A 25,295-nucleotide genomic window follows, 5' to 3' on the forward strand; every position below is an offset into this window, starting at 1 on the left:
TTGGCCATTACATTTTAGTTAGATATGAACGAACGCACACAGATTCAATGCACAAAAAGTTATACTTTTTTTTTTACAAAGCAGAAAAGAGAACTGGTCTGAAATGAAAAGGATTTATGATCAAACCAGTCTTGCAGTTGTAACAAATCAGCCTAATGCAAAGAACACACAGGAGCTGCATTCAATCGGTGCCAAATGGAGCCTATTTAGATTAGCCTATTTGCTTACATTTGCAAGGGCTGACATAACGTTTCTGTTACACTAGTGAATGAATAAACTGTATGTGGTCAAACAACAAACAAACTGTATTTTGTTGTATTTATTTTTAAGTAATTTCACCATTAATATTGCCATTTTCTATATTTTCTGTCAGGGGTTGTGTTAAGAACAACAAGTAGATCAACAGGTTCGGACTAGATTTTTCGGGATCGGTAATCTGATTTAGCAGGTAACAGGTCACAGCAAGTTTCTTCAAAACGGAATGACAAATATACTGTGCAAAGGAGCACATTAAATGAACGGTGACAGTGACAAGAAGAGAAGAGATGTCAAATCACTCAGAATCTTGCATTATTTTGCTTCCCTTTTATCCATGAAACTTGGGAAATGTCACTGTAATTATGTGTGCAGTGATCTGACTGCACAGTAATTAGCTAAAAGATTTGGAAGTGTAATTACCATACTCCCACCTAGAGATTTAAAGAACAGGTTAACTAGCTAGTAGCATTAGGATGTGTCTGAGGAATCACCTCCTCCTTCGACAGCAACCACAGTGGCTGTTGCCAGTTAAATTCCCATAAATCTCTTTCATCGCTTCCTCAACATCCCTCAGGACCCCCCTCCCTTGCGTGCAGAACTGACGGGAATCCCAAACCCACATCTAACCAGGTAACCTTGGAGACGGCAAAGCCTCTAATGGCAAAGGAGGGAGGAGAAGCAGCCGGCTGGCCAGCAGGGGCTGGTCTCTGTCGTGTCACTCACCACGATAAAATCATTAGCTCTGCCGGGCACTGATTCTACTGCTGCTACAGGATAACTGACACATCTTTTCCATCTCTCACTTACGGTCATTTTAGCTGATATTCTTACCATGCACTATTTGTCTTGTGTAATTTCTGCAGTCTTGCTTTTTATAAGCACAGGCAGCCAACGTCTAATTTGTCAAGGCCAAAAGCTCCATTTACTACAGTAGTGACAGTAGCATTGTTTTTTGTATGAATGTATGTAGCAGGAAGAGGGGTGGCATTAACGCTGGGCTACTGCAGCTGCTGTGGACTGTGGCTTGTTCTGCACTTACATGGCCTGTGTAATCTCAGTCTAAAGGATTACTGTTGATTCCTGGCAGGCAGAGGGAATCTGTGCACCAGGGACTAGCGCCAGGGTTGTGGTCACAGACCCAAGCACTACTGATCATAGTGTCCCAGCAGGACTAAAGGCCTGGCTAGCTGGCTGAGTTACCACTAAACAGCCTCATTATCATTTGTTGTCAGTCTGAAATTGCACCAGTGCAAGTCTTACAGTTTGACTCTGAATAGTTCAGATTGGGACATCAATAGAAATCAAATTGTGGGGGCCTGAGGGAGAGTCAGGGAGAGAGATGGGTGGGAAAGCAGATGTTCTGGCCCCAGAATTGTTGCATGGCTTTAATCTCCTCACCACTAATCGCTATAACTGGATTCAGTAGCACCTGCTGCTCAAAGCGCAATGTGCCAGGGAAGGACGAGAAAAGAGGAGATAGAGACAGAAGGGAGGGCTAGACAGTACAATGGAAAGGCAAGAACAGCTAGTACTAAGTATACACTGACATGGGGTCATGTAAAAATATGCAGCTCCTCATTACTTGCATAAAACCACTGCAGGCAATTATTAACAATTTGAGACTAACCTACATCCAATGCTGTTAACTCGGGAGGAAGACACTGATACCGATTGACTGTGTGTGTGTGTGTGTGCGTGCGTGCGTGCATGCGTGTACCTTTCTTTCGATTTTCCACAGATGCATCCTGCTTCTTGTCTGTGGAAAAATACACCATGGAGTAAGTAGAACTCCATATGTATGTATGTATATTATGCATATAATTATGTCAATTCTTCACTTTTATGACATTTAAAGATATTCTCTTTATACAAGAGTTAGCCCAACCATTCCTAGTCTCAGATTCAAATCTAAAAAAGCAGAATCTGCAAAGATTAGTTGATGAATGAATAAGTCATAACTATTTTGATTATGAAACAAATGCTTGCCAATGTAATTTTTTAAGCAAAAATACCAAACATCTGCTGGTTTCAGCTTCACAAATTGATGGGATTTTTTGCCTTTGGCGATAGTAAACTGAATACCTTTGGGTTTTGGACCATCAGTCGGACAAAGCAAGACATGTGGTGCGGAAAACTTTCAAGAGATTTTTTTTTTCCTGACATTTTATAGACTACAGGATTAATTGGGAATATATTCAGCAGGTTAATCGATAATGAAAAAAAGTGTTAGCTGCAGTCCTATCCAAAAGTAACTTGACAAAATCCTACAGCTCAGCCCTGGAGCTTGAATCTGCTGCTGACCTCCAAAAGAGCTGCCCAACTTCCGTACAGTAAGTATTCAAATTAGCATGCATGCAATACCAAGTCAACTACACTTTTCTGCACAGGCTCAGCCATCTCTGCTTTTAATATATAAAAAAAAATCTCAATGGAAGATGATGGCATCTTTCTGTGAGATGCAAAACTGGTGGTAAAAAATGGAAATGCAAACATGTCCACCTGCTGGGTAATAAATAGTGAGCATACTAACTTTTTCTCTGTTTCTTCTTCTCCTCCTTTTCTTTTTTCTTTTCCTCTTCGTCTTCGTCATCATCCTCTGCACTCCCGAGTAAAGTGAAGATAATTCCAGTTTGAGAGTTGACACCCACAGCAGTGACCAGCATTTTCCCTGAGCCTTCCATTACATGGGTGCCTTTGGACAGAGGAGGAAAATAAAACGTCAGTCAATGAGGAAGGCAGGAAAAGGGCATGTACAGTATCTGACTAAATTATATGTTTTCCAAGATTACTTATACCATGTTTCCGTTTATACTTTGGCAAGAGCTTTAACCCTGACCAAATATATATTTCTCACTAATTCTTTGACTTTTTCATTTTGGTTCAGACTAAATGTTGAGTTAGATTCCTTTGCTTACTGAGGAGGTGGTTTAACCAGGCTTTCAATTGGCATGTTCAGCTACACACAAGGAGAAAATAAATGCAGGTTTTCAAATGGAGGCAATAAATACGAAAGGGAATGGTGCACTTGCAAGTAAAAAGAGACAGAAACACAGTCACGGATGCAAATAGCCTCCAAAGCTTTAATCAACAGCCTTTAATCAAAAGCCAATTGTCAGTCCGGGTGAATTAATGGAAATCTGAGAGGCTACAACATGGTTTCTCCAGAGTCTAATCTCTCATCCTCTGGGTCTCCAGAGGATGCTTTCCTTTCTTTCGTGAGAAGGATGGCTGAAGGGATACAGCCTGTGCTAAGGGAAATCAAAAAGCAGTGGTGGAGCAATGTGTACACACGCACATACAGAGTACACTCCTCTCTCTGTGCCAGTAGCGAGCCAGATGAACTAAACAAGAAGTATTTCTCCAGAATCCCTACAAAGCTAGCGGTCAGATAGCTTTGTGAAGACAAAGCTATCAGACAGCGCAAACACAGTGTTGAAGGGGCTTTGTGGACATGGAGTGGACAACTGGAGCAAAACTGAAACTATTCCAGCTTTATATCTGGGGAGTGTTGGATGACAGATAATTGATTACACTGAGCAGCAGGATAGGGACACCAATTCACTTTCAATTTCTAATCCAGTTTGTCACTAAAGCCATGCAAATTAACATCACAACACTGACTCCACAGAGAAATTCTTTCAAAGCATAGGCAAATTATCCTCAAAACAGGATTTGTGTACCATACTGATAAATTCTTTTATTTTCAAACTGTAGCTGCAATGGCTCATTTGGGGATAATCAAAACTTATCTACAAATTCTTAGCTGATTTAAGTCAAATCTTTGTCTTTGACTGTATAAAGATTATTGGTGTAAATTAAATTCTAAACACTGTTGTGAAGATGAACATTTAGGATGTTTAAATGTCTGTAAAAACTAACTAAACTCACATTAAGGCAGACTTTGAAAAACTGACTGAGCTGAATAAATGTAAATAATACCATACACATTATCTTCGGACGTCTATAAGCATTATAGATCATTTTTAACAGCATTTTAAGGTGTCCAGCAAATAACAGTCCAAGTTACGTTTTCAATCAAACTGTCAAAAATCACAACCATCACCATATTCTGGTAACAACCAGCGAGGGGAGAGCTTTTGAAAAATAAAACAAAATTGAGGCTTCATGTTACCTGATAACAGCATTGGATCTTTTTCTTGTGTTTTCTTGACATGGTCCGACTCTCCCGTGAGTGAGCTCTCATCGATCTTCAGATCGTTGCCTTGGATGAGGACTCCGTCGGCAGGCAAAAGGTCACCTGAAAAAAAAAAAAAAAAACACACAGACAAAACACGTCTTTAATGTGGACAAAAAAACTTGAACTGTGCAATTATTTTTGAATGAATCTTGGATTAAAACATGATATTTATCCTAATCATTCTTATATTATTCTTGACAAATGTATATCAAATCAAAAATCACATTTCCCTTAAATTAAATAACTTCAATTACATAGATGAAAATCTCTTCTTACCATATTTTACTTGTGCAACGTCACCGACCACGATCTCAGCCACAGGAATTTGGATAACTTGTCCTCCACGGACGACAGTAAATTTCTGCTCTTGCTCAATACGACTCTGGAGGCCCCTAAATTGCTTCTCTTTACTCCAGTCGTTGAATGCTGTCACCAGCACCACACAGACAACTGACAGAAGAATGGCGGCACCCTCGATCCAGCCCGCTTCCGATTCATTTTCATCCTCCACACCACCAGCAGCCCTCCCACAGTCTGCAGAGGAAAAGGGGCACATTTAAAAAACTATCCCATTCTATCTCCAGCTTAACAAATCATCCCATGATACAGGCACAATGCAATACATGGATTGAAACAAATAAATAGTAGCAGTCTAAAACACCAAAAGCGCATCGTATTAGATTCTACCATAAAATAAATTAACATTTGTTTAACATAGAAAGTATAATTCAGGCCCAAACTATTCAAATAACATCCCAAACATGTACACATCAGCCTATTTATAACAGTAAAATGTATCAATACAAAGTAAAAGGATATAGGATTGGAAAAAGTGTTGCTTACTTTCTCTTTCGGCATCTGGAGGTTTATAAAAAGAAAGGCCTAGTGAAACTATGGCTGCCACTTCTAGGATAATCAGTGTGACATCCTGTAGCGCCTCCCACACTAACTGTAAGAAAGTTTTGGGCTTTTTGGGCGGTATAAGATTTTCCCCAAACACTGTTTTCCGCTTCTCGATGTCTGCAGGCTGCCCACTTAGACCTGCGGAGGGGGAAAAAAAGAGGACAAAAAGCATTTTATTTGTAAAGATTTTCAATTCAAATCTATCTGGGAATTTATTGTTGTATGTTGTTAATATCAAACAATCACATCAAAAATAAAAGCCTTAATTGTGTGCCACATAATTGGAGCACAGATGGATGCATTGCTGCAGAAATTTAGTTCACAGGAGGAGAGCTCGTCTGTACTCTCGTCACCGGGCCTCCAAAAACATTATCCCCAAAAGGAATCAGCATTTTTGACAGGACACTGTGTAGGGGACAATACCGGACAACAATGACACATTCTGCAGGCATGACAAACATTTTCACCTCTTTCAGGCGTGCAAGAGAATGTGAGAACAGAGGTCAAATCTAATTCCGTAAACTGCCTTTTTTAATACAATGCCTGACTGACTAGAGAGGTTGAATCAGCTTTAGACTCACAGGTGCCTATGTAATACTACTGTCCTGTTATAGAGTCATCTCTCTGACACACTGCACGTCTGGTTGGCCTGAGACCCATTCATCCATGTGCACAGAGAGCATTCTGCAGCCGCCCATTCAAATGCCTCCACATTCAAGGCACAGTCATATATTCAAAAGGGCCTTCGCACATTTGATGATGCATGACAGTTTTTCAGTTCTATTCATGCCGACTGACTGTGTGGGTGGCTGTGCAGGGCAGGCTGGATGGAGCTGTGTGTGTGTGTGTGTTGCAAAGAAGAGATGGCGCAGAATTGGGGGCCAGGGAAGAGAGACTGTGTGAAACTGCTACTGACAAGCAAATGGGGGAGGGTGGGGATGAGGGGTTGAGGGTGCAAGGGACTGAGGCTAATAAAGAGAGGGGCTACCGATGGCTGAAGGGAAACCGCACTCGGAATAGCGGCGTCTTAATAGGGAAAAGGATCAGTAGGGTCAAGGTATGGACAGACAGAGGAGGACAGAAAGACGCACACACACACACAGACTAGAGGTACAATGCAAATCATGACACCACATTTGAATAATGAGTCTGTGCAGTGACAACAGCATAGGGAGTAAGGTCCATTGTTCTTTTGAAAATGAGACAATTCTATGTCTCACATGCAAAGAAATGTTGTCAACATACAGTAGACCACTGATGGTGGTAGAGCTGCAACAGCTTAACTGATTAAATGGATAAGTCGATCAACAGAAAAGATAGTACTACTTTTCTTTGCCATATATGATAGTCAACTAAATATCTTTAGGTTTTTGACTGTTTGTAGAATAAAACAACCAATATGAATACATTGATAGATATTTTTCACTATTTTCTGACATTATATTGACAAACAATTATCTGAGAAAAATGATCTGCAGATTAATAGATAATGAAAATAATCGTTAGTTGCTACTACAATTAGTAGAATTTGAGCATTCATCATACAAACTTTACTTTGAGCATTCCTGCCATCTTGTCAGATAATTAAATATCTTCACACTGCCTCATTGTCCTGGTTACATTTTCTTTTACTACAAGGTGTAATCTGAGAGCACTGAAATAAATAATTCATGAAATACTTGAGTAATCTACATATTTCTTAAATTTTCTAGACAATAAATTAAATTTTTTTCCCCATCTTTCCACTTTTAGACACTGTTAAGTTTAACATTTTGATAGTTTTTTTTTTAGTAGGTTTGTTAAATCAGTGTTAAAGTGATCCAATCCAAGAATCCAAAACAGATTCTTAAGTCAATTCTAGGAGTCAGTATTTATTCAAAGGTAAGAGTATTCCCTTTATTTCTTCTCCCACAATTTGCACGAGTAAACCTTTGTTCTTTTCCAAATTACCGTTCTCCAATCCAGTCCTTAAAGACTGTTTTGTCCAACCTACAGCTTAAACAATTCAACAATCAGAGTTATATTTTCTTTGTCGGTTTGCTGACTGATTACTTCATTAGTTATCCTTTAAGCTCAAAATAATTTGAGATGCTTTAATTAAACAAAGCATTGCATTTACAATCAATCCAAACTGCGCTGCCCCTGCTGATTCTCAATGAACATAATAAAATGTTCAAAAATAAATCACATCGATGACAATGGAACTACACTACTCCTGAATGAATTGCTTAAATATTCCTAAAATGGGAAGTCAAGCAGACAGGTGCATGTTTTGTACTATGATGTGTTTGGATCCAATTTTAATTAAAACATGGCCCCTCTGTTTCATCTATCGCCTTTCTGCCCACTGCTCACTTTAAACAAGTTTTGGTCGACTTCATTAAAGAAGAAAATAATCCTCTATCACTAGGTACGTTCTTAATTGACATTACAACCTAACACTAACACATACTTTCTAAAACGGAGGTGAGAAGAATGACGATGACTCATCAGCACAGCACATTAAAAGGCTATGGGGTTTATCCTGCATAGCTGCCTGTTGCTGCACCCTGGCTGTCTCTCACCGTCTGCTTTGATTCCCTACGGCTCTAATGAAAACATGCTGACAGCTAATACCCCAACCAATTTTACAGCACATTTTCCCTTTGCATTAGAGCAATAAATACAAGTGACAGAGGACGATCAACATGTCGTCCCTCCATTGGACACACAAACAGAAAATAGGTTGGCCTTGGCCCTTCACATCATTTTAGCACCCAGAGTCTGTCTCAAGTCAAGCAGCTAATCATTAACCATTTCATTTGAATGCTTGTCCTCAGCTGACCCCACCCCCAAGTACTGTCATTTTATCCAGCAGTGAGGGGTCGAGGTAAGACTTGGGCCTGTCACAATGATGAGTTGAAATGGGGTCATGCTTTTTCTTTTTACTGTCTTCATATAACTGTGTGTAGGTAAAGATGTGCCAGCACACTGTTCAGTGGCCTGTTACTGAATCTTAGTTCTAAGAAAATATGTAAAGATTCACGCAAATACCACCCCACTTTGTTTAAAAAAAAAAAATGTAGCAAAGGAGGAAATTCTGAACAGTCTTCCTAATTACAGTAAACTTCAACAGAAAATTGGGATATTTGGGTCATTAGACCTTAAGCAGACTCTAGATGGGAATGCTCTACTTTCCTTTCCCCAATATACAGTCCTTGTCACAATGACAGACGTGTTGTAACATACATATACATATATATGTACATGTACATTCGTAACACAAGCAAAACTACAAAACTACAAAATATTGAGAAAAATAAGAAACAAAAAGTGTTTATAAAGCTGAAAAGTTCAAATCTAGGTATGTTAATATATTACTAACAAGGATAATGGGATTATGAGATTCCCATAATCTCCGCCCAAGTTACAGTATTACTTTTATCATGTAAAAACCAGATTATTGGGGTTTATACAAAGGTGCCCACTGGGTATTTTTGAAATTAAGTCCACTTAAATACTAAAAGTGTGTCTGGTCACATCATGGAGTTGCATCTTTCACTTTTCCTGTGATTTTTGAAAATTACTTTTTTTTTTATATATATACATTTTTGGGGGCTTTTATTGCCTTTAATTGATAGTGACAGCAGAAGAGTGACAGGAAAGGGAAGAGAGAGAGGGGATGACCAGCGGCAAAGGTCAGCAGGTTGGATTCAAACCCTGGGCCACTACAGCAAGTACTCAGCCTTGGTACTATCTGGGCACCCCATGTAGTTTGTTTTCACTTCCATTAGCTCTCTATTGTAGCAATTACTTCCGAATGCTTCCTTCTTATTTACAAGTGATCAGGGCATTTTTGGTTGTTACTGCACATAAGCAGATTCTGTGCTAATGAGCAGGGCTTTGCTCAACAATTGGAACAATAGTGCTGCACCCTCATTACTATAGCGTGATCGTTTCACTTCCAAAAATAGTGTTAAATGGATATTATGATGCAATTTCACAGAAAATGTGTTTTGATAATACATTTTTGTGAAACCAATATCACCACTTACAGGAATTCTGGGAACAATGAATGGGATAATGCTCTACCTGGCAATACATACTGGAGAAGCAGGCTGGACTACGAATTACATTATGGCCAAGTGTCTACCATAACATTAAATATCTGAGTGGTTTGTACTATAGAGTCTGATCAATCATCAATTACTCAAAGTGGCAGGTTTGAACTGTTATCTACTTCACAGTTGGAGGTTCTAAAATCACCAAAAACTATAACTAATACAAGAAAACACAAGAAACCAATTGTTAGCTCCACTAGCAGAAGCAAGGGCTGTCCATATGCTTCATCCACTCACTGGCTAAAGCCCATCTAAGCACATCATTTTGAATTCAGACATGAAGACACGCTGTGCCAGCCCCCTGAATTACAGAGAGTAAACTATCATTTAACAGTCTGAACCTTCCCATTGAATGAGGGGATGTGGTGACTGGAATGACAGATACAGAGAGCCTGTCAGCTTTTGTGAATTGCAGTCCAATTGTGCAAGCCTCTCAGCCCACAGCCGATTGGATCAATAGGCTGGAAACCAAATATTTGACACACAGAAATAGCAATCAACAGGGAATAACTGGAAAACAGGGCAACACTGTCAATAATATTGACGTGAAGTGGCATTGCCCATTTGACAAGTCTCATTATCCAGAGGAAACGCGTCTGTGTTAGTAGGGCTTGGTAAAAATATTGATACTACAGTGAGATTTCATTTATTTCAGTAAATCCTGTAGGTATCTTTCTAAGTCCTTTCTGGGTGTGTGAGCCAGCATTAAGCTTGTAAGCATTATCTGGTTTGGGTGCCCAAAAGAAAGCATCTCCAAGCTTAAATGCAGACATCTGGGTACACTTTGGAGTACAATGCTATGACCCTGAGCCGTGATATTCAATGCTGAGAAAATGTGGTAAAAGAATGGGAATTCTGTCATAACCGTACTCCAGTGATTTAGTTTTGCTCTTACAAACAGCTGGGGGACTCACAAGAGACGGATTAAAAAAAAACCAAGAATGGTCACAATTGATGCAGCAGAGGCTCAGATGTCCTGACTCATCAAGTAAGACCATAAAACTAAGTAGAACCTTGCAGACTCGCTTCCCTTGAAAAGTCTGTCAGCTCTGACTTCCTAATTTTTATTGTAAATGGGGTCTCAGTCTATCATAAAAGCTCCAAAAACTTGGATCCCACACCGCTCATAGTGAAAATCAATAATATTTTCATTGGATCCTCCCTGCCTGGTAGACACCCCTGCCTTTGACACTGCATGCCAGAAGTACATAATGTAGGCTTCCAGTTAAACTGTCATCGCCAACCCCAAATCAAGGTAATCCTGGTGACATCAGTAGTGTTATCTTCTCAGCCTTGACAAAGCTCCTACAAGAACCACAGATAACATTACACAAATGGTTTCACAAGATGAGTATGATTCATGACAAGAAAATCTGATTTTGAACATGAACATGAACTTTCCCTTTAAATGTAACTGACTCTTATATAACTGACTACAAAGCTGGAAAACAAGTGATAAAAAGAGACAAAGAACTGCGACTTATCTGGTACTCATTTTCATGGTGACTACTTACTTAAGTAGAAAAAGCGAGAGAAAATAAACTGTCAGCAGGCACAGAGGAAGTGAAGTCATACAAGTAACATAAGGTCAATAACCAGAGCTTCAGGTACTGGTGAGCTCTCCCTTTCCACCACACAAGGGAATCCTCACTACTATGGAAACATGGTTTGTTTGAGAAGTACAGCATACTAGCAGAACTAGAACTAGAGACATGTTAAATAAGATGGCTGGTTAAAAAATATCATTTGAGTTTTGATATGCTCATTGTTTTCTTTCTTATTATTGCCCTTTAGGCTTCACCCTTTATTTCCTTATACTGCAGCAATGTGACTGGGTTAATGGTTTACATTTGTCAAACAGACAAATGCAACATTTGAATAAGCTTTTGGCCGTGTTCATTGTTATCATTTAGAAAGCACATTGTACAGTGTGCAAAATTAACTCTTTTCAAACTCAGAGCACTGGTATATTAATTACCCAAATCAATTTGAACTTCAGTCCAGTGAATTAAAATCTAACTGAATTGGGAGATCTTATAGATACCCAGCTTTGGGTGGTAGCGTGGAAAATAGTAAAAAGGCAATAATTACATTAGTCCAAACAGACCATGCTGAAAACTAGGCAAAGTAGAGTGGCACATCCATGCACAGCTGCAACAGAGAAGTTCAGTCAAACTTCTTTGGGCAAAAAAGGAGCTTGGAAACGTGGAGGATTAGCAAAGGATTGGCTTAAGAGGTTCGAGAAATGGCCAACCAACTAATTAGAAATCCCTTTTCAATTGTCAAGCTCCTGTAATCTTAAATGATGGCTTAATTTCTCAAGCCAGTGACGAATGAGCTGATTGAAACTGTAAGTATCAAAACTCAGTGGCTGCGCACCACGCTGAACAACACCTACTGCGAGGAGAAACTAAATGTGGACCTATTCAAACTTATCAGTACGTTGCAGTTGCAAGTAACAGCTGAAGTAAAAACCAAATATTTTGAAAAATTGGCTAAAAGCTGCTTCTGCTTTGTAAAGAAGCAAACCATGTTATCAAAATATTTGTTTTCCTTCTGAATCTATAAATAACCTAATATCCTCTAAGTCTTAAAACATGTTTGATAGTATAAAGATAATAAAGACTGCAGGTAAACAGCATAGTGATAGAGAGCGTAGTTATAGCAGGGGTTTAAAGAAGGTTGAAATTCCAAACATGCTTATAATATTCTGTTCCCTTACCTACTCACACACAAAGCAAACAATACCATGATAGTTAAGATTTCTTTGTCCTTTATAAGCTAATAGGAACCTAAATTCTTTTTTGTGTAGCATAGACCGGGTAGAATGAGCGGGGGAGGACGAGTACACTCCAAAGTATGAAACAACCAATGTCACGCTAGAAATATGACAGGACTCTACGTTGACACAGCCACATGCATGTTTGAACAACTCATGCTCTCTCTAAACAGCCAAATTCCTATTCAGCAATTTCTCCTCAGACAATGCCTCACTGGCCTGCGTAGCAGACACTGAAAGCAGCAAAAGAGACTGCAGTGTGCCTTGTACATTTATCATATTGTCAATAAATGAAAGGTCAAGAATTAAATAGTGAGTAAATAGTGATTCTTGAATGACAGACGCTTTGCGCTGTTGTATTGCATGGTATTTAACACATTCATTTTGGTTTGGTGAAGCCCTGGACATTTTTTCCTTGCTTTGAGATACTGAATAGAGGACTGTTGCTGCTACAGTGAATATGCGGTGCCGTTTTAATCTGGGATCAAACTGAAAATCCCCTCCCATAAGAGTTCAGTCAAGGTCATACTGGCGATTAGGCAGACTGTCTATAGAGAGAGACAAACTGAGACAGAGAGAAAAAGAGTGGTAGAAAAGGGAAAAAAGAGAGCGGTGATGACAAACACCACTGCCCCAGTGGGGTTCAACTTTAGCCTCACTAGTAATTTTGCCAAAAATCCAAGTGGCAAACGAGTAACACAGAGGAGATATTCAAGCGAAGGAAGAACTCACTCCTTCCCTGACATGTTCAAGTCATTACTACCCAGCCTTACAGCCTCCCGTTTTGTCCGCCACATGTGGGACATTGACCTGCCTGCAGCCTGGTGCTGTGCCCAGGCAGACAGCTGGTCTGTCTGAAGCCTATACACCGAGACACACAGACACGCACACACATAGACACAGAGGTGAAAAGGGAGAAAGGGAGGGTATGAGGGACATATCCACAGGCCTTGAAATAGAGCAGGACTGGCCCAGGTCAGAGCCAGCCTGCCCGGCCACCTGTCTGGCATATGAGTTTTCCAAGGAAGTGATGTCAAGGTATCCACAATGTGGATGACATGGCCAATGACACGCCTCTTAAACTATGTGTGCAACACATTAGCATTCCAACAGCACTCGCTACTAGCATCCTGTATTTGAGTGTAGTGAAAAAATTACTCTACCATCTATAGGTGATGTTTTTAACCGGTTGCAGAGTCCTTGAGTATCCTCATAAGATTCCCCAATTTTGCTTATTGCCTCTGCGCCTCTCAGTTCCATAAGGGAGCGCAGGTCTTTGAGTGTGCAGCCAAACTCTCCATCGTGGTTGGCCTCCACCATGGAGTTCTTCACCCCACTGTATGAGTTGTTCGCCATTGTCTCGCCGTCTCCCCGCTCTACTGCAAAGCGTTGCTGCTTCGGCTCAACAGTGGGGGTAAAAAAAAAAAAAAAAAGTTGTCCTGGAAAAGCTTAAATCCTCAAGAGTGCAAACACAGTGGTAGTTCCCATAAACAGCTGATGGGCCCTTCAGAGGCAGCTGGAGTCATACGGCAGGTAGCAGGGCAGGGATATTACAAAACAAGCCATTTCCCCTTGGAGAGCTGAGTTCCTAGTCTTTCATGGTGACTGAGGATCACCCACAGAGGCGGAGATCACCATGCATGCAGATCTAAAAGAGAAGAGCAAACAGACAAAAGGAATTAGTGACAAGTGTCATTTCATACATGTCATACATGGACTGATATCACATTGACAAAGAATGACAAGGCAAGTTGTTCAGGAAAACTGGCATTCCCAAATTTTATATATCTCCGTTCAATGTTACGGAGGCAATTTTCTGGGGTCTCCAAAGTAAAGACTCATGATTTTTTGCTGATATCAGAAAACCAATAATGTCTAAAGTAATTTCGGTCAATATTGATATATTATTAAATCCAATACCATCATCTTTATAGTTTCCCATAGGTGTATTGACGTATTCATATACATGTTAACTATGACGCTTACTCTATAAGCATATTCTTGTGTGGACTTCAGTGACATTTGTAATAACTTGTTTTCAATGTAGCATCTTAAGTCATATGTTAATCATATATATTTTCTGTCATCACACAGCTAACAGTACACTTGCAGACATTTATGTTGAAATATTTTACTACTGCATAAGAAGAAACATGGAAACCCTTAGACAAAACCACTTGGCTGCGGAGACAAGTAGCAAAGTAATTAGCAAAACTGGCTACAGCCGTTGCCAAGAGATTTTGATTAGCTGTACTTGAATTGTAATAAAATAATAATAATTCTGTGATCTGGACAAAACCCTTGTCAAGTAATGTGCACTCTGCTTCATGGTCAGAGTATGTGAGCAGAGTGGAGCATTAGCATTCAGTAATCACTCTGCCCCGAGCTGCTCCCAAGGTTTTTCCTGCATAGAGAATTTAAAAAGGTAGTCCTTTCTCCTCTGCAATGTTTATCTACTGTTAATACAAACGTCTTGCAGCTGTTTCACAGTGAACGGCTTCCAGCAGCATCTCCCTGTTTCTTAGCTTTGTTGGATTTTATTTGACCCTCTGTGTTTGGTTGTATTTGCTTTTGGTGTTTAACAGAAAATAAGGCAAAGAGCTAATAAAATAGTGATTATTATAATTTCCGTACTAGTGAGTAACTACAAGACTGTGGTCTAGACTAATACTCCTTTCTGATTGGCTGAAGAATATTTATTAAAACTACTTAAGGTACAAAAGGATGTAAACTTAATCACTGTTGAAAATGAACAGTGTCTGTCTAAAAGCATAACTATTTGTCTTTGTATTTGGCGCTGTAATTAATACTGAGGTAGATAGGGAAAACTACACACATGCTCTAAATAGAATTGGAAATTAATAGTGACTAGTGGAAATGCAATTTCACAATTATCCTAGATTCTGTAGAGAGTTAAATATATTTTATTATTACCATTGTTAACTGTTCATACGTTGTTAAATTTAAATTTATTTTAAGTTTGTTAATAATCCTACTCCCACTCTCTACACTCCCACTGAGGACTCTTATGGGAAAATCAGAGTTTGGGGATGATCTTACTTTTAAATACAGAGTAGAAAATTACAATTACTTTACACACTATGGGGCAAATCTGCATGATAAAGAACAGGAAGTTCCTCTTCTAGTACAACCAGGTGTTAGGTAAAAAATTACAGTCAAATCCTTTTATCTAAAAAGCTTATCCAGAAGACTGTATCACAATACTTTGCACTGACAAGCATACAGGAGGTCATTGAAAAAAAAAATCAGAATGAGAAACAAATCCCCACCAGCTTCCCTGCAGTGTAACTGGTGGGGTAACGTAGTGAGCAGGGACCAAGTGACAGATTACCTCAGGAAAAGCCATTCTGTTTAATCTAATTAAGACTATCTGTGGCATCAGGGAGCTCCATGGTGCTCTACATGGGAGAGTCCATTCTAATGAGAGGCTGCTGTCCATTCAGCTTTAATCAGCCTAACACAATGAAGCTGATTCATTCATGTCAACCAAGTTGATAGGAATTTGTCTTGGTGCAGTTCAGATATAGTGTGAAACACAGGACTACATACATGCAATACAATAGAATTTCAAAGGCTGAAGCACTGCAGGTGTTGTATCCGTTTTGAGGAGGACTTGTGATTTTAAGAATCTCTTAAAACCACAAGGGACAAAAATGGATTAATTGGAAAGATTGGCTTGATTTCTAGTCTGAAACTATTTTGTGAAACGCTAAACATACAATGTACTTTCAGGTGGAAAGCCATGTCAGACTATAATTCACACTGCACAGGGAACGTGGACAAAGTAATCTGATCCACAAAGAAAGGCAGGCAGACAGGGCCTTCTTTCCCTGACTGGAAAAAATGCTGCAGTTATCTCTCGGCTGGGGAGGTTTTACTCACTTTGAGCATTTATGGCTATAACAAAAGACAAAATCATGTTTGAGAGTACAACATTCATCTGCACCAAACAGGACTTCAAAACATGCAACTCCTAACTGACATCCAAAACTCAAAATATGTCAGAACTTTAAACTGGGACACAGATGCAAAAGGAGAGAAAATGTAGGCTTTATTATTGCTCAGTGCACAAATGAATGCTTGCAGCTTATTCCATTGAGATTCTTGGAAACTATTCTGTCACATGTTGAGATTCTATTTGGAGCCATCTGCCATGGAAAACGGGACAGAATTTATTATTTATTACGCAGCATAATTGCAGGGCCGGGTGTATTACTGAGGTGGGAGAAATCGCAGAAATCCCTATTTTGAACAGAAAATACTCCACTTGTACTGACCACAAGTATACAATGTAAGTTGCTGTTCATCATTTCAGAGATTTAATGACAATCATATGACATCAATTATTAGTTTTCACACCACTGTTCTGATTTCCAATGATAAACATAAAAATGTATTTTCTTAGGGCTTGGACAGAAATGCCAGGGAATGCCAAACCCAACCTTTTACAGAAAATCTACTTGAGGTTCACCTTTGTAGCCCAAGTTAGATCCATTGAGTGCTAGGCAAGTTACAACTCTCCCAGCATGCATCGGATCAGTCAGATATCGTGATAAATGACATGTTAAAATGTGTTCAATCTTAAAGAAGAGCTGGTCAGTTATGCAACGTCTTTGAAATGTCCACTGACAAACAAGAAAAGCCTCCCATCTCTTGGATTAGGAAGTCGTCCATACCATAAGTTACAACATACATTGGAACGCATGCTATTTTCACTCAGCATTGTAATGCACGTTGATGATATATGATAAAGTACACCTAACCCATTTCTATGAAAGAGCAAGAGCTTTTTGTTACCATGTCTTTGAGCTGTCCTTGTGCTTAACAGTAACGTTTTTTTCCCACAAATTCCAACAAACGGACAAGTGAAGTTCAAGAGTCATGGCTAAATTAACTTGATTTAACATGTGGCTTTTTAAATGTTTAAATGGTCCCTACATGACTACATTACATGATCTTAAAAAGGGTAGGAATATATTTCACCTGGGCACCACATGGGCAGAGCACATGTGCAACCTATAGTGATGAATGCAATTCTCTGCCTTCTCCATTTCCCTGTGCTCATGTCTTACTCTATGCGCCCTCTCCCACATTCACACCCCCTAACCCCACGAGCAGCAACAACGCCAAGATGAAGGAAGTGCCAACATTTGCTGTGCTGCGACAGTTTCGGGTTGCGGAGCAGGTCACATGTCACAACAGTGGAAAATCATTGTGATTGGATCTCCAAGCCAACAGCTGGCATGGTATGGTTGAATGACAGAGGATAAGGTTAACCCTTTCCACACAACAGCAGCAAAACCACAGCCAGGCATGAGCACGAGGCGGTTTAACCCAAGGACCAGAGTCTTGTAAGTCACAAGTCTCTTCTTTACCCTAAGCTATTTAAGGCTGCTTTCACACATCAGATGCACACTGAGTCCTCCACCCAGAAGGCAATGGCAAGTGGAGACAAGTACATAGGACAACAGTGGTGGGCATCTCAGAAATATACTCATGTCTTTGTTTCCACGCTAAGGAAACCCTCTGGCAGTTTCTACACCTCTACGTGCCAACAACTCGATGCAAGTCAAGGATAGCAATTCTAGGGATCCCTCTGCAATGGAGCTGCCTAATGCGAGGGGTGGTATTTTTAGCTTTCCCCAGACTGTCCCCTCCCCCCACTGCTAGCCGTTGCTGAACTGGGTCAGGCCATGTAAATGTGGAGGGTACAAAGCAGAGACACCCAGCCCTCCTTGTGCTGCATGGCTCGCAGCTAAGAGCTCTACTTCACCCGCCCCATAGACTGGAACCCCTACACGGCTCTCAAACGCTGTCAGGCTGCCAATTCATATGAACGCACAGTCAGAGGTGTCACCATCAACACACTTTTCCTCTTCAGCTCTTCTTACTTCATGTATGAAGGGACATGCTCTCTGAAATGACAATAAATCGTAATCTTTTTGAACCAGATCAAAAGGTATCTTAATTAACTAGGAATCAGACGTTTACTTGTCGTCACAAGTAAACATGTAGTCAATGTATATAGTCTAACAGCATTTGATTTGGTTAGTAAATTGCTATTTTTAAGTAATTTTGTACATTATAATTCATGTTTATATGTTTTCTTACATGCAACACAGTAGTTTTATGCTTCTAAATAAATCATTGCAATTTTGTTGTTGAACCTTTGTGTAAGGAAATTAGGTGTTTTATTAAATTTGTAATATCAAAGAATATGAAGAGAATCTAGTCAGTTTGTTCAAATTTATGAATAAAAGATGCAAAGGTACGTCACAAAATCCATGCAGGTGAACCAGACGCTTGCCTGAGAGTGGGACAGGTTTTAGATCTTTATATACATAAATTCTAGCTTTTTATCCATAAAAGCATCCAAACATTCGCAGTACGGAAACGTCAGGAATGACCAGCAGGTTGCTGCAGAGTGCTTATAATTACGTTTGCAAAAATATGTCCATGAAAAGGGCCTGTCAAAATAAATGTGTTCTTGTTCAACGTCAAAATGTCACAATCAACAAAGTACAGCTGACGTGAAAGCTGGGAGAATCCATCAATCCAATCAATTACATGGCATTTTAGAAGAACGCCATTGATGCACCACGCAAGATGTCACACAAAGTTTATGGTATTCCAGTGTTTCTTCACATCAGTAAAACTTCTGATGACTGTGAAGGTGAAATGGTGAGCGGTCATATGGTGCAATCATTTGCTTCTCATTGCTCAACAACTTGCAAGCAGTTCTGAGTACTGAAAGACCCCATTTTCCCCATAGTTAAGGTATAATTCATAACTGCCATTTTTTGACACACTATGAAAAAATGTTTTGATTTTGCAGAACCAAATGTACAATAAAACATTTAAGTACCAAATATTAATTAGATCTGTCCTAGCCTTAGTATTGCCAACACTGTAGAGTCATCTTCAAACTGTGACTGTGACTTTACAGGAAAGAAAACCAGGAGGGATGGTTTTATTTAGCCATTACTGAGTCCTTCATGTCCATAGGATGGAAAATATTCCAAAATGGAGCATCTTTCATCGAGCCACTTTGAAGATGAGAAGCTCTCTGTGTTCTTTGTTATGTGTGATTCTACATAGCAGCTCAGTGGCCCGAGGTCCTGCCGCCCTGCCATTTGCTGCCACAGTCTGACCTTGCTGTCCTTACAATTTCTAGACACACAAGCATTGAGCATTAAACTCATTTCACCAAGACCAGTGGTAGGGAATGCAATTTGTGATAGCCAAACCTATATGCACACAATGCTATTATAGACTAACACAGGGATGTAAGTGGGAGTAAATTAAGTCTGAAAGCTAATGCTGGCTAGGGCTAGGTTGCCAGCCGCAGCACTTTCACATTCATCCCATGCAGTCGGCCAAAACTGTTAATGTTAACAGTATTTTTCGATCAAAAGACTGTGTCATAATAGATTTCAGACTAGTGTGCCTTGATTGAGTAACATTTACATTCACACGGGCTACCTCAAACCCTCAGGAGGTTTCAATCTAACCAACCATGCTTTCACTCAGTGAAACTGCATTCACTCCGACTATGCCACTGCTGTAATGGCAGAAAAACCAGATTGTCTGGAGGATTGGTGAAAAATGTGTTCTAATGAAAAGGAACCGGACAGCTAAATTTCAAAAGATTTCAATTGATCATTTTAAATGTGATTTCTTATTCAGTGCCACTATGATCTTAATATTAGGGTTATTAAAAAATAACTAAAAGATGGACTTTAGTCCTGAAAATGTAGCCATTGGCCTTTCTCTGCTGGCCTGCTACAATAACAGTTTGGATGTATAGAGAAGATTACACCAGCAAAGGATAGTGTACCTAACGTCATCCTTCATAGTGTCCATCACAACCAGACATTTTTTATATTGAAACAACTTTGGAGTCTCGCAGTATGGTTTTGTTTTATACTAAATTGTCTTCTAAATTCTATAGAAATATGCACAAACTCTTGAGGCAGCTAAATCTTCTACCCTCCCTTAAAACGTATTGAAGACCACAGGATTTGCAGACATGTCAAAACTAACATAAATACCTGGTAGACTGACTCGCAGCATAGTTAAACATTCTTGCAGTCTTGCTGACTAAATCATGATATTTTGCAGTGTGAGCCTTATATCTGTTTTAGTGGGCAGGATCAGAATTTATCCAAATTAGTTTTTCAAACTACAGCACCCTTGGCCTCCCTGTAACTGAAACATTAACATGTTTTAAAACAGCAAATTAATTCACATCTTTGTAGTTAGTTTCTACTGCTTTTGATAAGCAAGATTTAAATGAATATTAGTAATGAGTGAGTCAATCTTCATGTAATCTAAAACCTTTGCTTGAAATAACCTTGGTATTACAATCCACACAGACAAAGAAAGATAAGCAGACCTCCATCATATGTAAATAGTACCCTAAATAAATTGCACTTAATGGTAAAAATACAGACTATATTTAGCTTTCCATGTCAGTTTACATGAGGCTCAATGTCACCTTAGATGAATGACCTACAGTGGCTTGCTCTCTAAAATAATGCATTATACAAGGCACACTTTACTGAGGAAAATGTTAGAAATTGTTTTTATTAACAATATCTATTAATTTTTTGAGGCTGTGTTTGTTACAGACTGAAGTGCAGAGCATGACAATGAAAGCAGTGGACATAGCAAGCAGCTGTAAGGGGGACTCATCCGTGATGAGTTCAGGCCAGACTTGACAGGCGATAACTGCCTGGAAGAAAGTGTTCTCAGTACACTACATTACTTCGCAGTGACTATCGCTATGTGACTACTAAAAACTCCCATGCCATGGAGAGCAAACAGCATTTTAACAGCAAGCTTCAGTCTTAGATTAGTGGAAATGACATACTCTTCAGCATGGTTAATTAACTTCGTATATGCACTGCATAGAGGATGGAAACCTAGGAATGTAGCCTTGAACGGTTGTTGGGTCTACAAATGTAAGTAGGGAAAACACTACCCAGCTGAACTACACTGCCAAAGGAGGTCAAGTGATCTTGCTTCTCAGATATAACCATTTTCCAAAACAATTGTCAAAACAAGTGCAACAACTACTGACTCATATCCTTTAGTAAGGGCGAGCAGTGCTGTGAATAGTCAGCCATTATGAAAAAGGGTGGTACAGCAAAGAAATAAGAAAGGATATTTTTGTCATTCTTGAGTGACAGCAACAGTCTCAGTTCAAAGGGCTCAGACACAGCAACAGATTGTGTTACTGGTGGTTTAAGTGAATCATTAAACAAACTGGATCTCTATATGAGCTAGACAGCAAGAACGAAATACCACTCATTTCCAAACCTGGGAAATATTTGTCTAATGATTTAAAAACTATACAATTCAGACACATTACAATTCAAATCTGTAACTGAAGCCTAAGCCTACGTATTCACATGTATTTATATGAAACTAAAACACTATGTGCAATCCACTGTATCACAAGTCATCACACAAACGCAGGAAGACACTGCTGGCGCTGCAGCAAACCCGGCGCTATTTAATTGGATAAGGAGTGATCCCTTCAACTAGACACCAAAAGGTGCTCAGTGGCTGCACTCAACATCAACCTGGAAACTTGCAAGCGATATGTGAGCGAGTGTGAGTGTGAACTATAATACATTGTTCGTCAAGGTCAAGAGTGTTGCGTTAATATGCGTAGTCAACTTGCGGTAGTAGGTGGAAAGCTTAAGAAATACGAGATTTACCGTTACCGTTAACATTAAAAAGGAACTGGCATGGCTATTTAAAGCGACGTGCTACGTTCAGGGTTTATCCTCAGTGTTTTAAAACCCGCCGTGCTCGTCGTAAAGTGAGCGGTTTCCTTTGTTAATAGCGTTACATCTTGGACTGATGGAAGTGGCAGGTTGCTCGTGTGACATTTCGGCTCGGTAGATAGCTCGCTTTGATAAGATAGGCGCGGTGCAGAATAGCGTTTCCCGTGAGAGCCCCCCCAAACACACACACACACTACATGGTTGGGGTTAGGGCTCGGGTTGAGGGTCAGCATCGACAGGTTGACGTTACCGACTAAAGGCCGGGTTCAGGATAAAGTACCGGTAAGCGAACATACACAGTACTCGACAGATCACCGGTACTTAATACCCCCTCCTCCCCACCTCCCGAATGGATGTTTAACTTTGACAGCATGGGTAGTCGCTGGTTGCTACACGACGTTACTGATTTTTGGCACAGAATTACACATTTACCGTGTTAGTGACAGTCAGCAGATATAATATCTTTAATGTGCCTTACACGAGAGCCTCTCCGAGCTCCCCTCGAATTGTCCGCGTGGAGTAGAACACTCGGAGAATAGCGTTCCAGGCCGGTTAACAATATTACTACACCAACGATAGCTTATCGATATCATCTTTCTGCCTGTGATTTAAAAAAAAAGGGGTCCCCGTTGACGTTAAAAATAAAGACTGAATGACAGGTCGTAAAACGCACCCCCTATTTAGAAGGAAATAAGAGGTAACTTTCAAACAGGGAGGTCCACATTATCAGCGGCTGGCGTTATTTCACAGGCAGTCTCTAAATGATGAGCCTCAACGTGTAAACGTCAAACTGCTGCACACGAGCGGCTGTAGCGTGTCGAGTCGAACGTTGACAAAAAAAAACAAACACAAAAAAAAAAAAACCCAACGTTCCAGGCTAGCGTAGAACGTTAGCCAACTAGCTCCCTGGCTTTAGCGTATGTTGATTGTAAAGAAGGAAAAATGCACTAAAAGCCACTTCCAATTCAGTGACAAGTCGAAAAACTTCGCCCAGGGTAATGCCGAAGTCTAGGTAAACTGAGCACAAGCAGAGAAAATCTGGCAGCATCCTGGCTGATTAGCTACCTGTGTTGGAAAACGAGACGCCCAATGTCAGTGTGTATCTTAAGATATAACGTAAGCTAACGACGTTAGCTTGGCATAAGGCTAACTACCCAAGGCAGCTACCCACCGGTGGCTGGCCCTCGTTGATCATTGCACACAAAAATGAAGACTTCACCGGGAAAGGTTTTTTTTTTTTTTTTCTTCAATGCAACGTCTGCCACACATGGAAGCAGCGCGTATCATGCGGCATTGAGTAGCACTGGAAATAAAACCAAAAATACTTACTCCGTTCTCTGAAGAGCACCCCAGATCCCTTTCTCTCTGTAACTCCCCCCTCAGTCTCACCAAAGACTAGACTCTCTCCCCTGATCTGAGGTAAAATCCCGCCCACTGCGCTGTCACAACCACAACCGACGTCTCCAGACCAGAACTGTCAAGATAGTTACCGTCCCGTTTGAGCCCGTCTAAACCCAATGTCCACTTGACCGGAAACGGTGTGACACATGCGTACTGCTGTTTAAAACGGTTGTAACGGTTAACTGGCACCGCGTTGTCACAGTGACCGTACCCACTAGCTGGTATATTTAAAGACAACTGATAGATATAGTAGTCATTCATAAAAAATAAACAATAAATAACACATCATCACAGAACAGGTGCCGACAAAAAGCACCTGCTCTATTTATTAATAGGCTACAATGTGTCGGAACGATGTAATCACTTTTTTTCTAAGACTCTGAGCATTAAGATATTGGACACAATGTGGGAGACAACCAGCCAAACGGATAACAGGGTCCAGTTTTCTCTGAAGTGGATTTTGACGAAGACGGAAGTAGGCTACCGGGAATCATCTCGCCTCGCCTCGCTCGCTTCTGTCACAACACCGCCGGGGACATGTGATGCACGTCAAAAGGAGGATGGGTATGGACCGCTGGTGTGGATTCCCATTGGTTAAGCCAGCATATCAGTCGCCTATGGAAACGGTTACGTCATGATCCCCTCGTACTCCCTCCCTGCTCCCGTGTCGCTTTATAATAACAGGATTATTCAACAGTACCCCCCCCCCCCCCCCACCCCCCACCCCCCACAATCATATGATGTAGCCTGTAAAAAGTACGCACCGAAACCTTACTGCAGCATCGTTTCTGCTGTCTGTCTTGCCTGAACTCCACCTAGGCTACACACAAGGCTCTTCCCTCGGCGCCTAATCAAACCTGACGTCATTCTTTCCATGACGTAGCGCTTTTTTTTTTTCTTCTCTTCTTCTTCTTCTGCGGATTCAATGCCTGTATTCTTTGCGATTCTTTAGTCCTGTTGTGAGGGAGTCACACACTCGACAGTCAGCCTTCCTGCTGCTTTGCCAAACTGTCAGTGTAATGCAGTGGATTGCATTGCATTACAATGTAAGCAGAGGTCCATTTGTCCTCTCCCTTAGACTTCTGTTATGCAATAGGAATTAAACACCACACTGATACAGGACAGAGTAACCACAGAATATGCTTTGCATTTATTGTGCAGCAAAAAGGTCCCCCTGTGAACATCTAGCACGTTGTAAGATAAATGTATGTGCAGTAGTACGAGGTGTCCAAGCAGTCCAACAAGTCTATTATTTAGAAATACAAAGTGCATGATAAAGAACGTTCAGTACGTGCACAAAGCCAGGTAAGGAGTTTTTTTTTTTCAGTCAAGGTGAATAATATTCTTCATCTGACTTTGCATGAACCAAATCAGGTAAGTAACCCAATGTTTTATGAAGATGTGGTGGAGCCCAGGTTAAAAAAGACATGAGTGGTGGTAGATGATAAACAGAAAACAACTTCGGTTGAGGTCAAACCCCAGTGTAATATACTTGCTGTCCTGACATAATGGGATTTATCATTAACACAGCAGCCCTAAGTGCACAGAAGCATTTGCATCTTCAGATCTGTAAACAGGGGAAAAGTTCAACATGTTTATCCCTGTGTGCAGTTTAAAGGATGAAAAATGTTTTCAGAACTTGTCGTGTCAGATCTATGTCAAGGGGAGGAGAAATTGTGGGGGGGGGAGAAAAAGAGGAAGAGCAGAGGCAGGGAAAAAAACTTCATTTTTGTAAGTTGACTTGTGCAATCATTTGGTCCTAACGCCTGTGTAATTTGACTGAGTTGATTCAGAAAAAAAAAGAAAGAGGAACAATCAGTCAAGATGCAAAGATAGACAAA

General features: G+C 40.3%; 1 protein-coding gene across 3 annotated transcripts in view; it reads right to left on the reverse strand.

Annotated features, from left to right (window-relative positions):
* atp2b1a (ATPase plasma membrane Ca2+ transporting 1a) overlaps window positions 1-23,528 on the reverse strand; it is a 38,105-nt gene extending 14,577 nt beyond the window's left edge. For all 3 annotated transcript variants that reach the window (XM_051391949.1, XM_051391948.1, XM_051391950.1), the window contains exons 1-7: window positions 23,383-23,528; window positions 13,402-13,886; window positions 5,300-5,497; window positions 4,733-4,990; window positions 4,391-4,516; window positions 2,789-2,950; window positions 1,976-2,014 (exon numbers count right to left, since the gene is read on the reverse strand). In XM_051391949.1, the coding sequence (XP_051247909.1) occupies window positions 1,976-2,014; window positions 2,789-2,950; window positions 4,391-4,516; window positions 4,733-4,990; window positions 5,300-5,497; window positions 13,402-13,594 (976 nt within the window). In that variant the 5' untranslated portion in view covers window positions 13,595-13,886; window positions 23,383-23,528. The remainder of the gene's footprint in view (window positions 1-1,975; window positions 2,015-2,788; window positions 2,951-4,390; window positions 4,517-4,732; window positions 4,991-5,299; window positions 5,498-13,401; window positions 13,887-23,382) is intronic.
* Between the last annotated feature and the right edge of the window lie 1,767 nt (window positions 23,529-25,295).

The sequence above is a fragment of the Dicentrarchus labrax genome, unplaced genomic scaffold (genome assembly GCF_905237075.1).
Source record: "Dicentrarchus labrax unplaced genomic scaffold, dlabrax2021, whole genome shotgun sequence".
Lineage (NCBI taxonomy): Eukaryota > Metazoa > Chordata > Actinopteri > Moronidae > Dicentrarchus > Dicentrarchus labrax.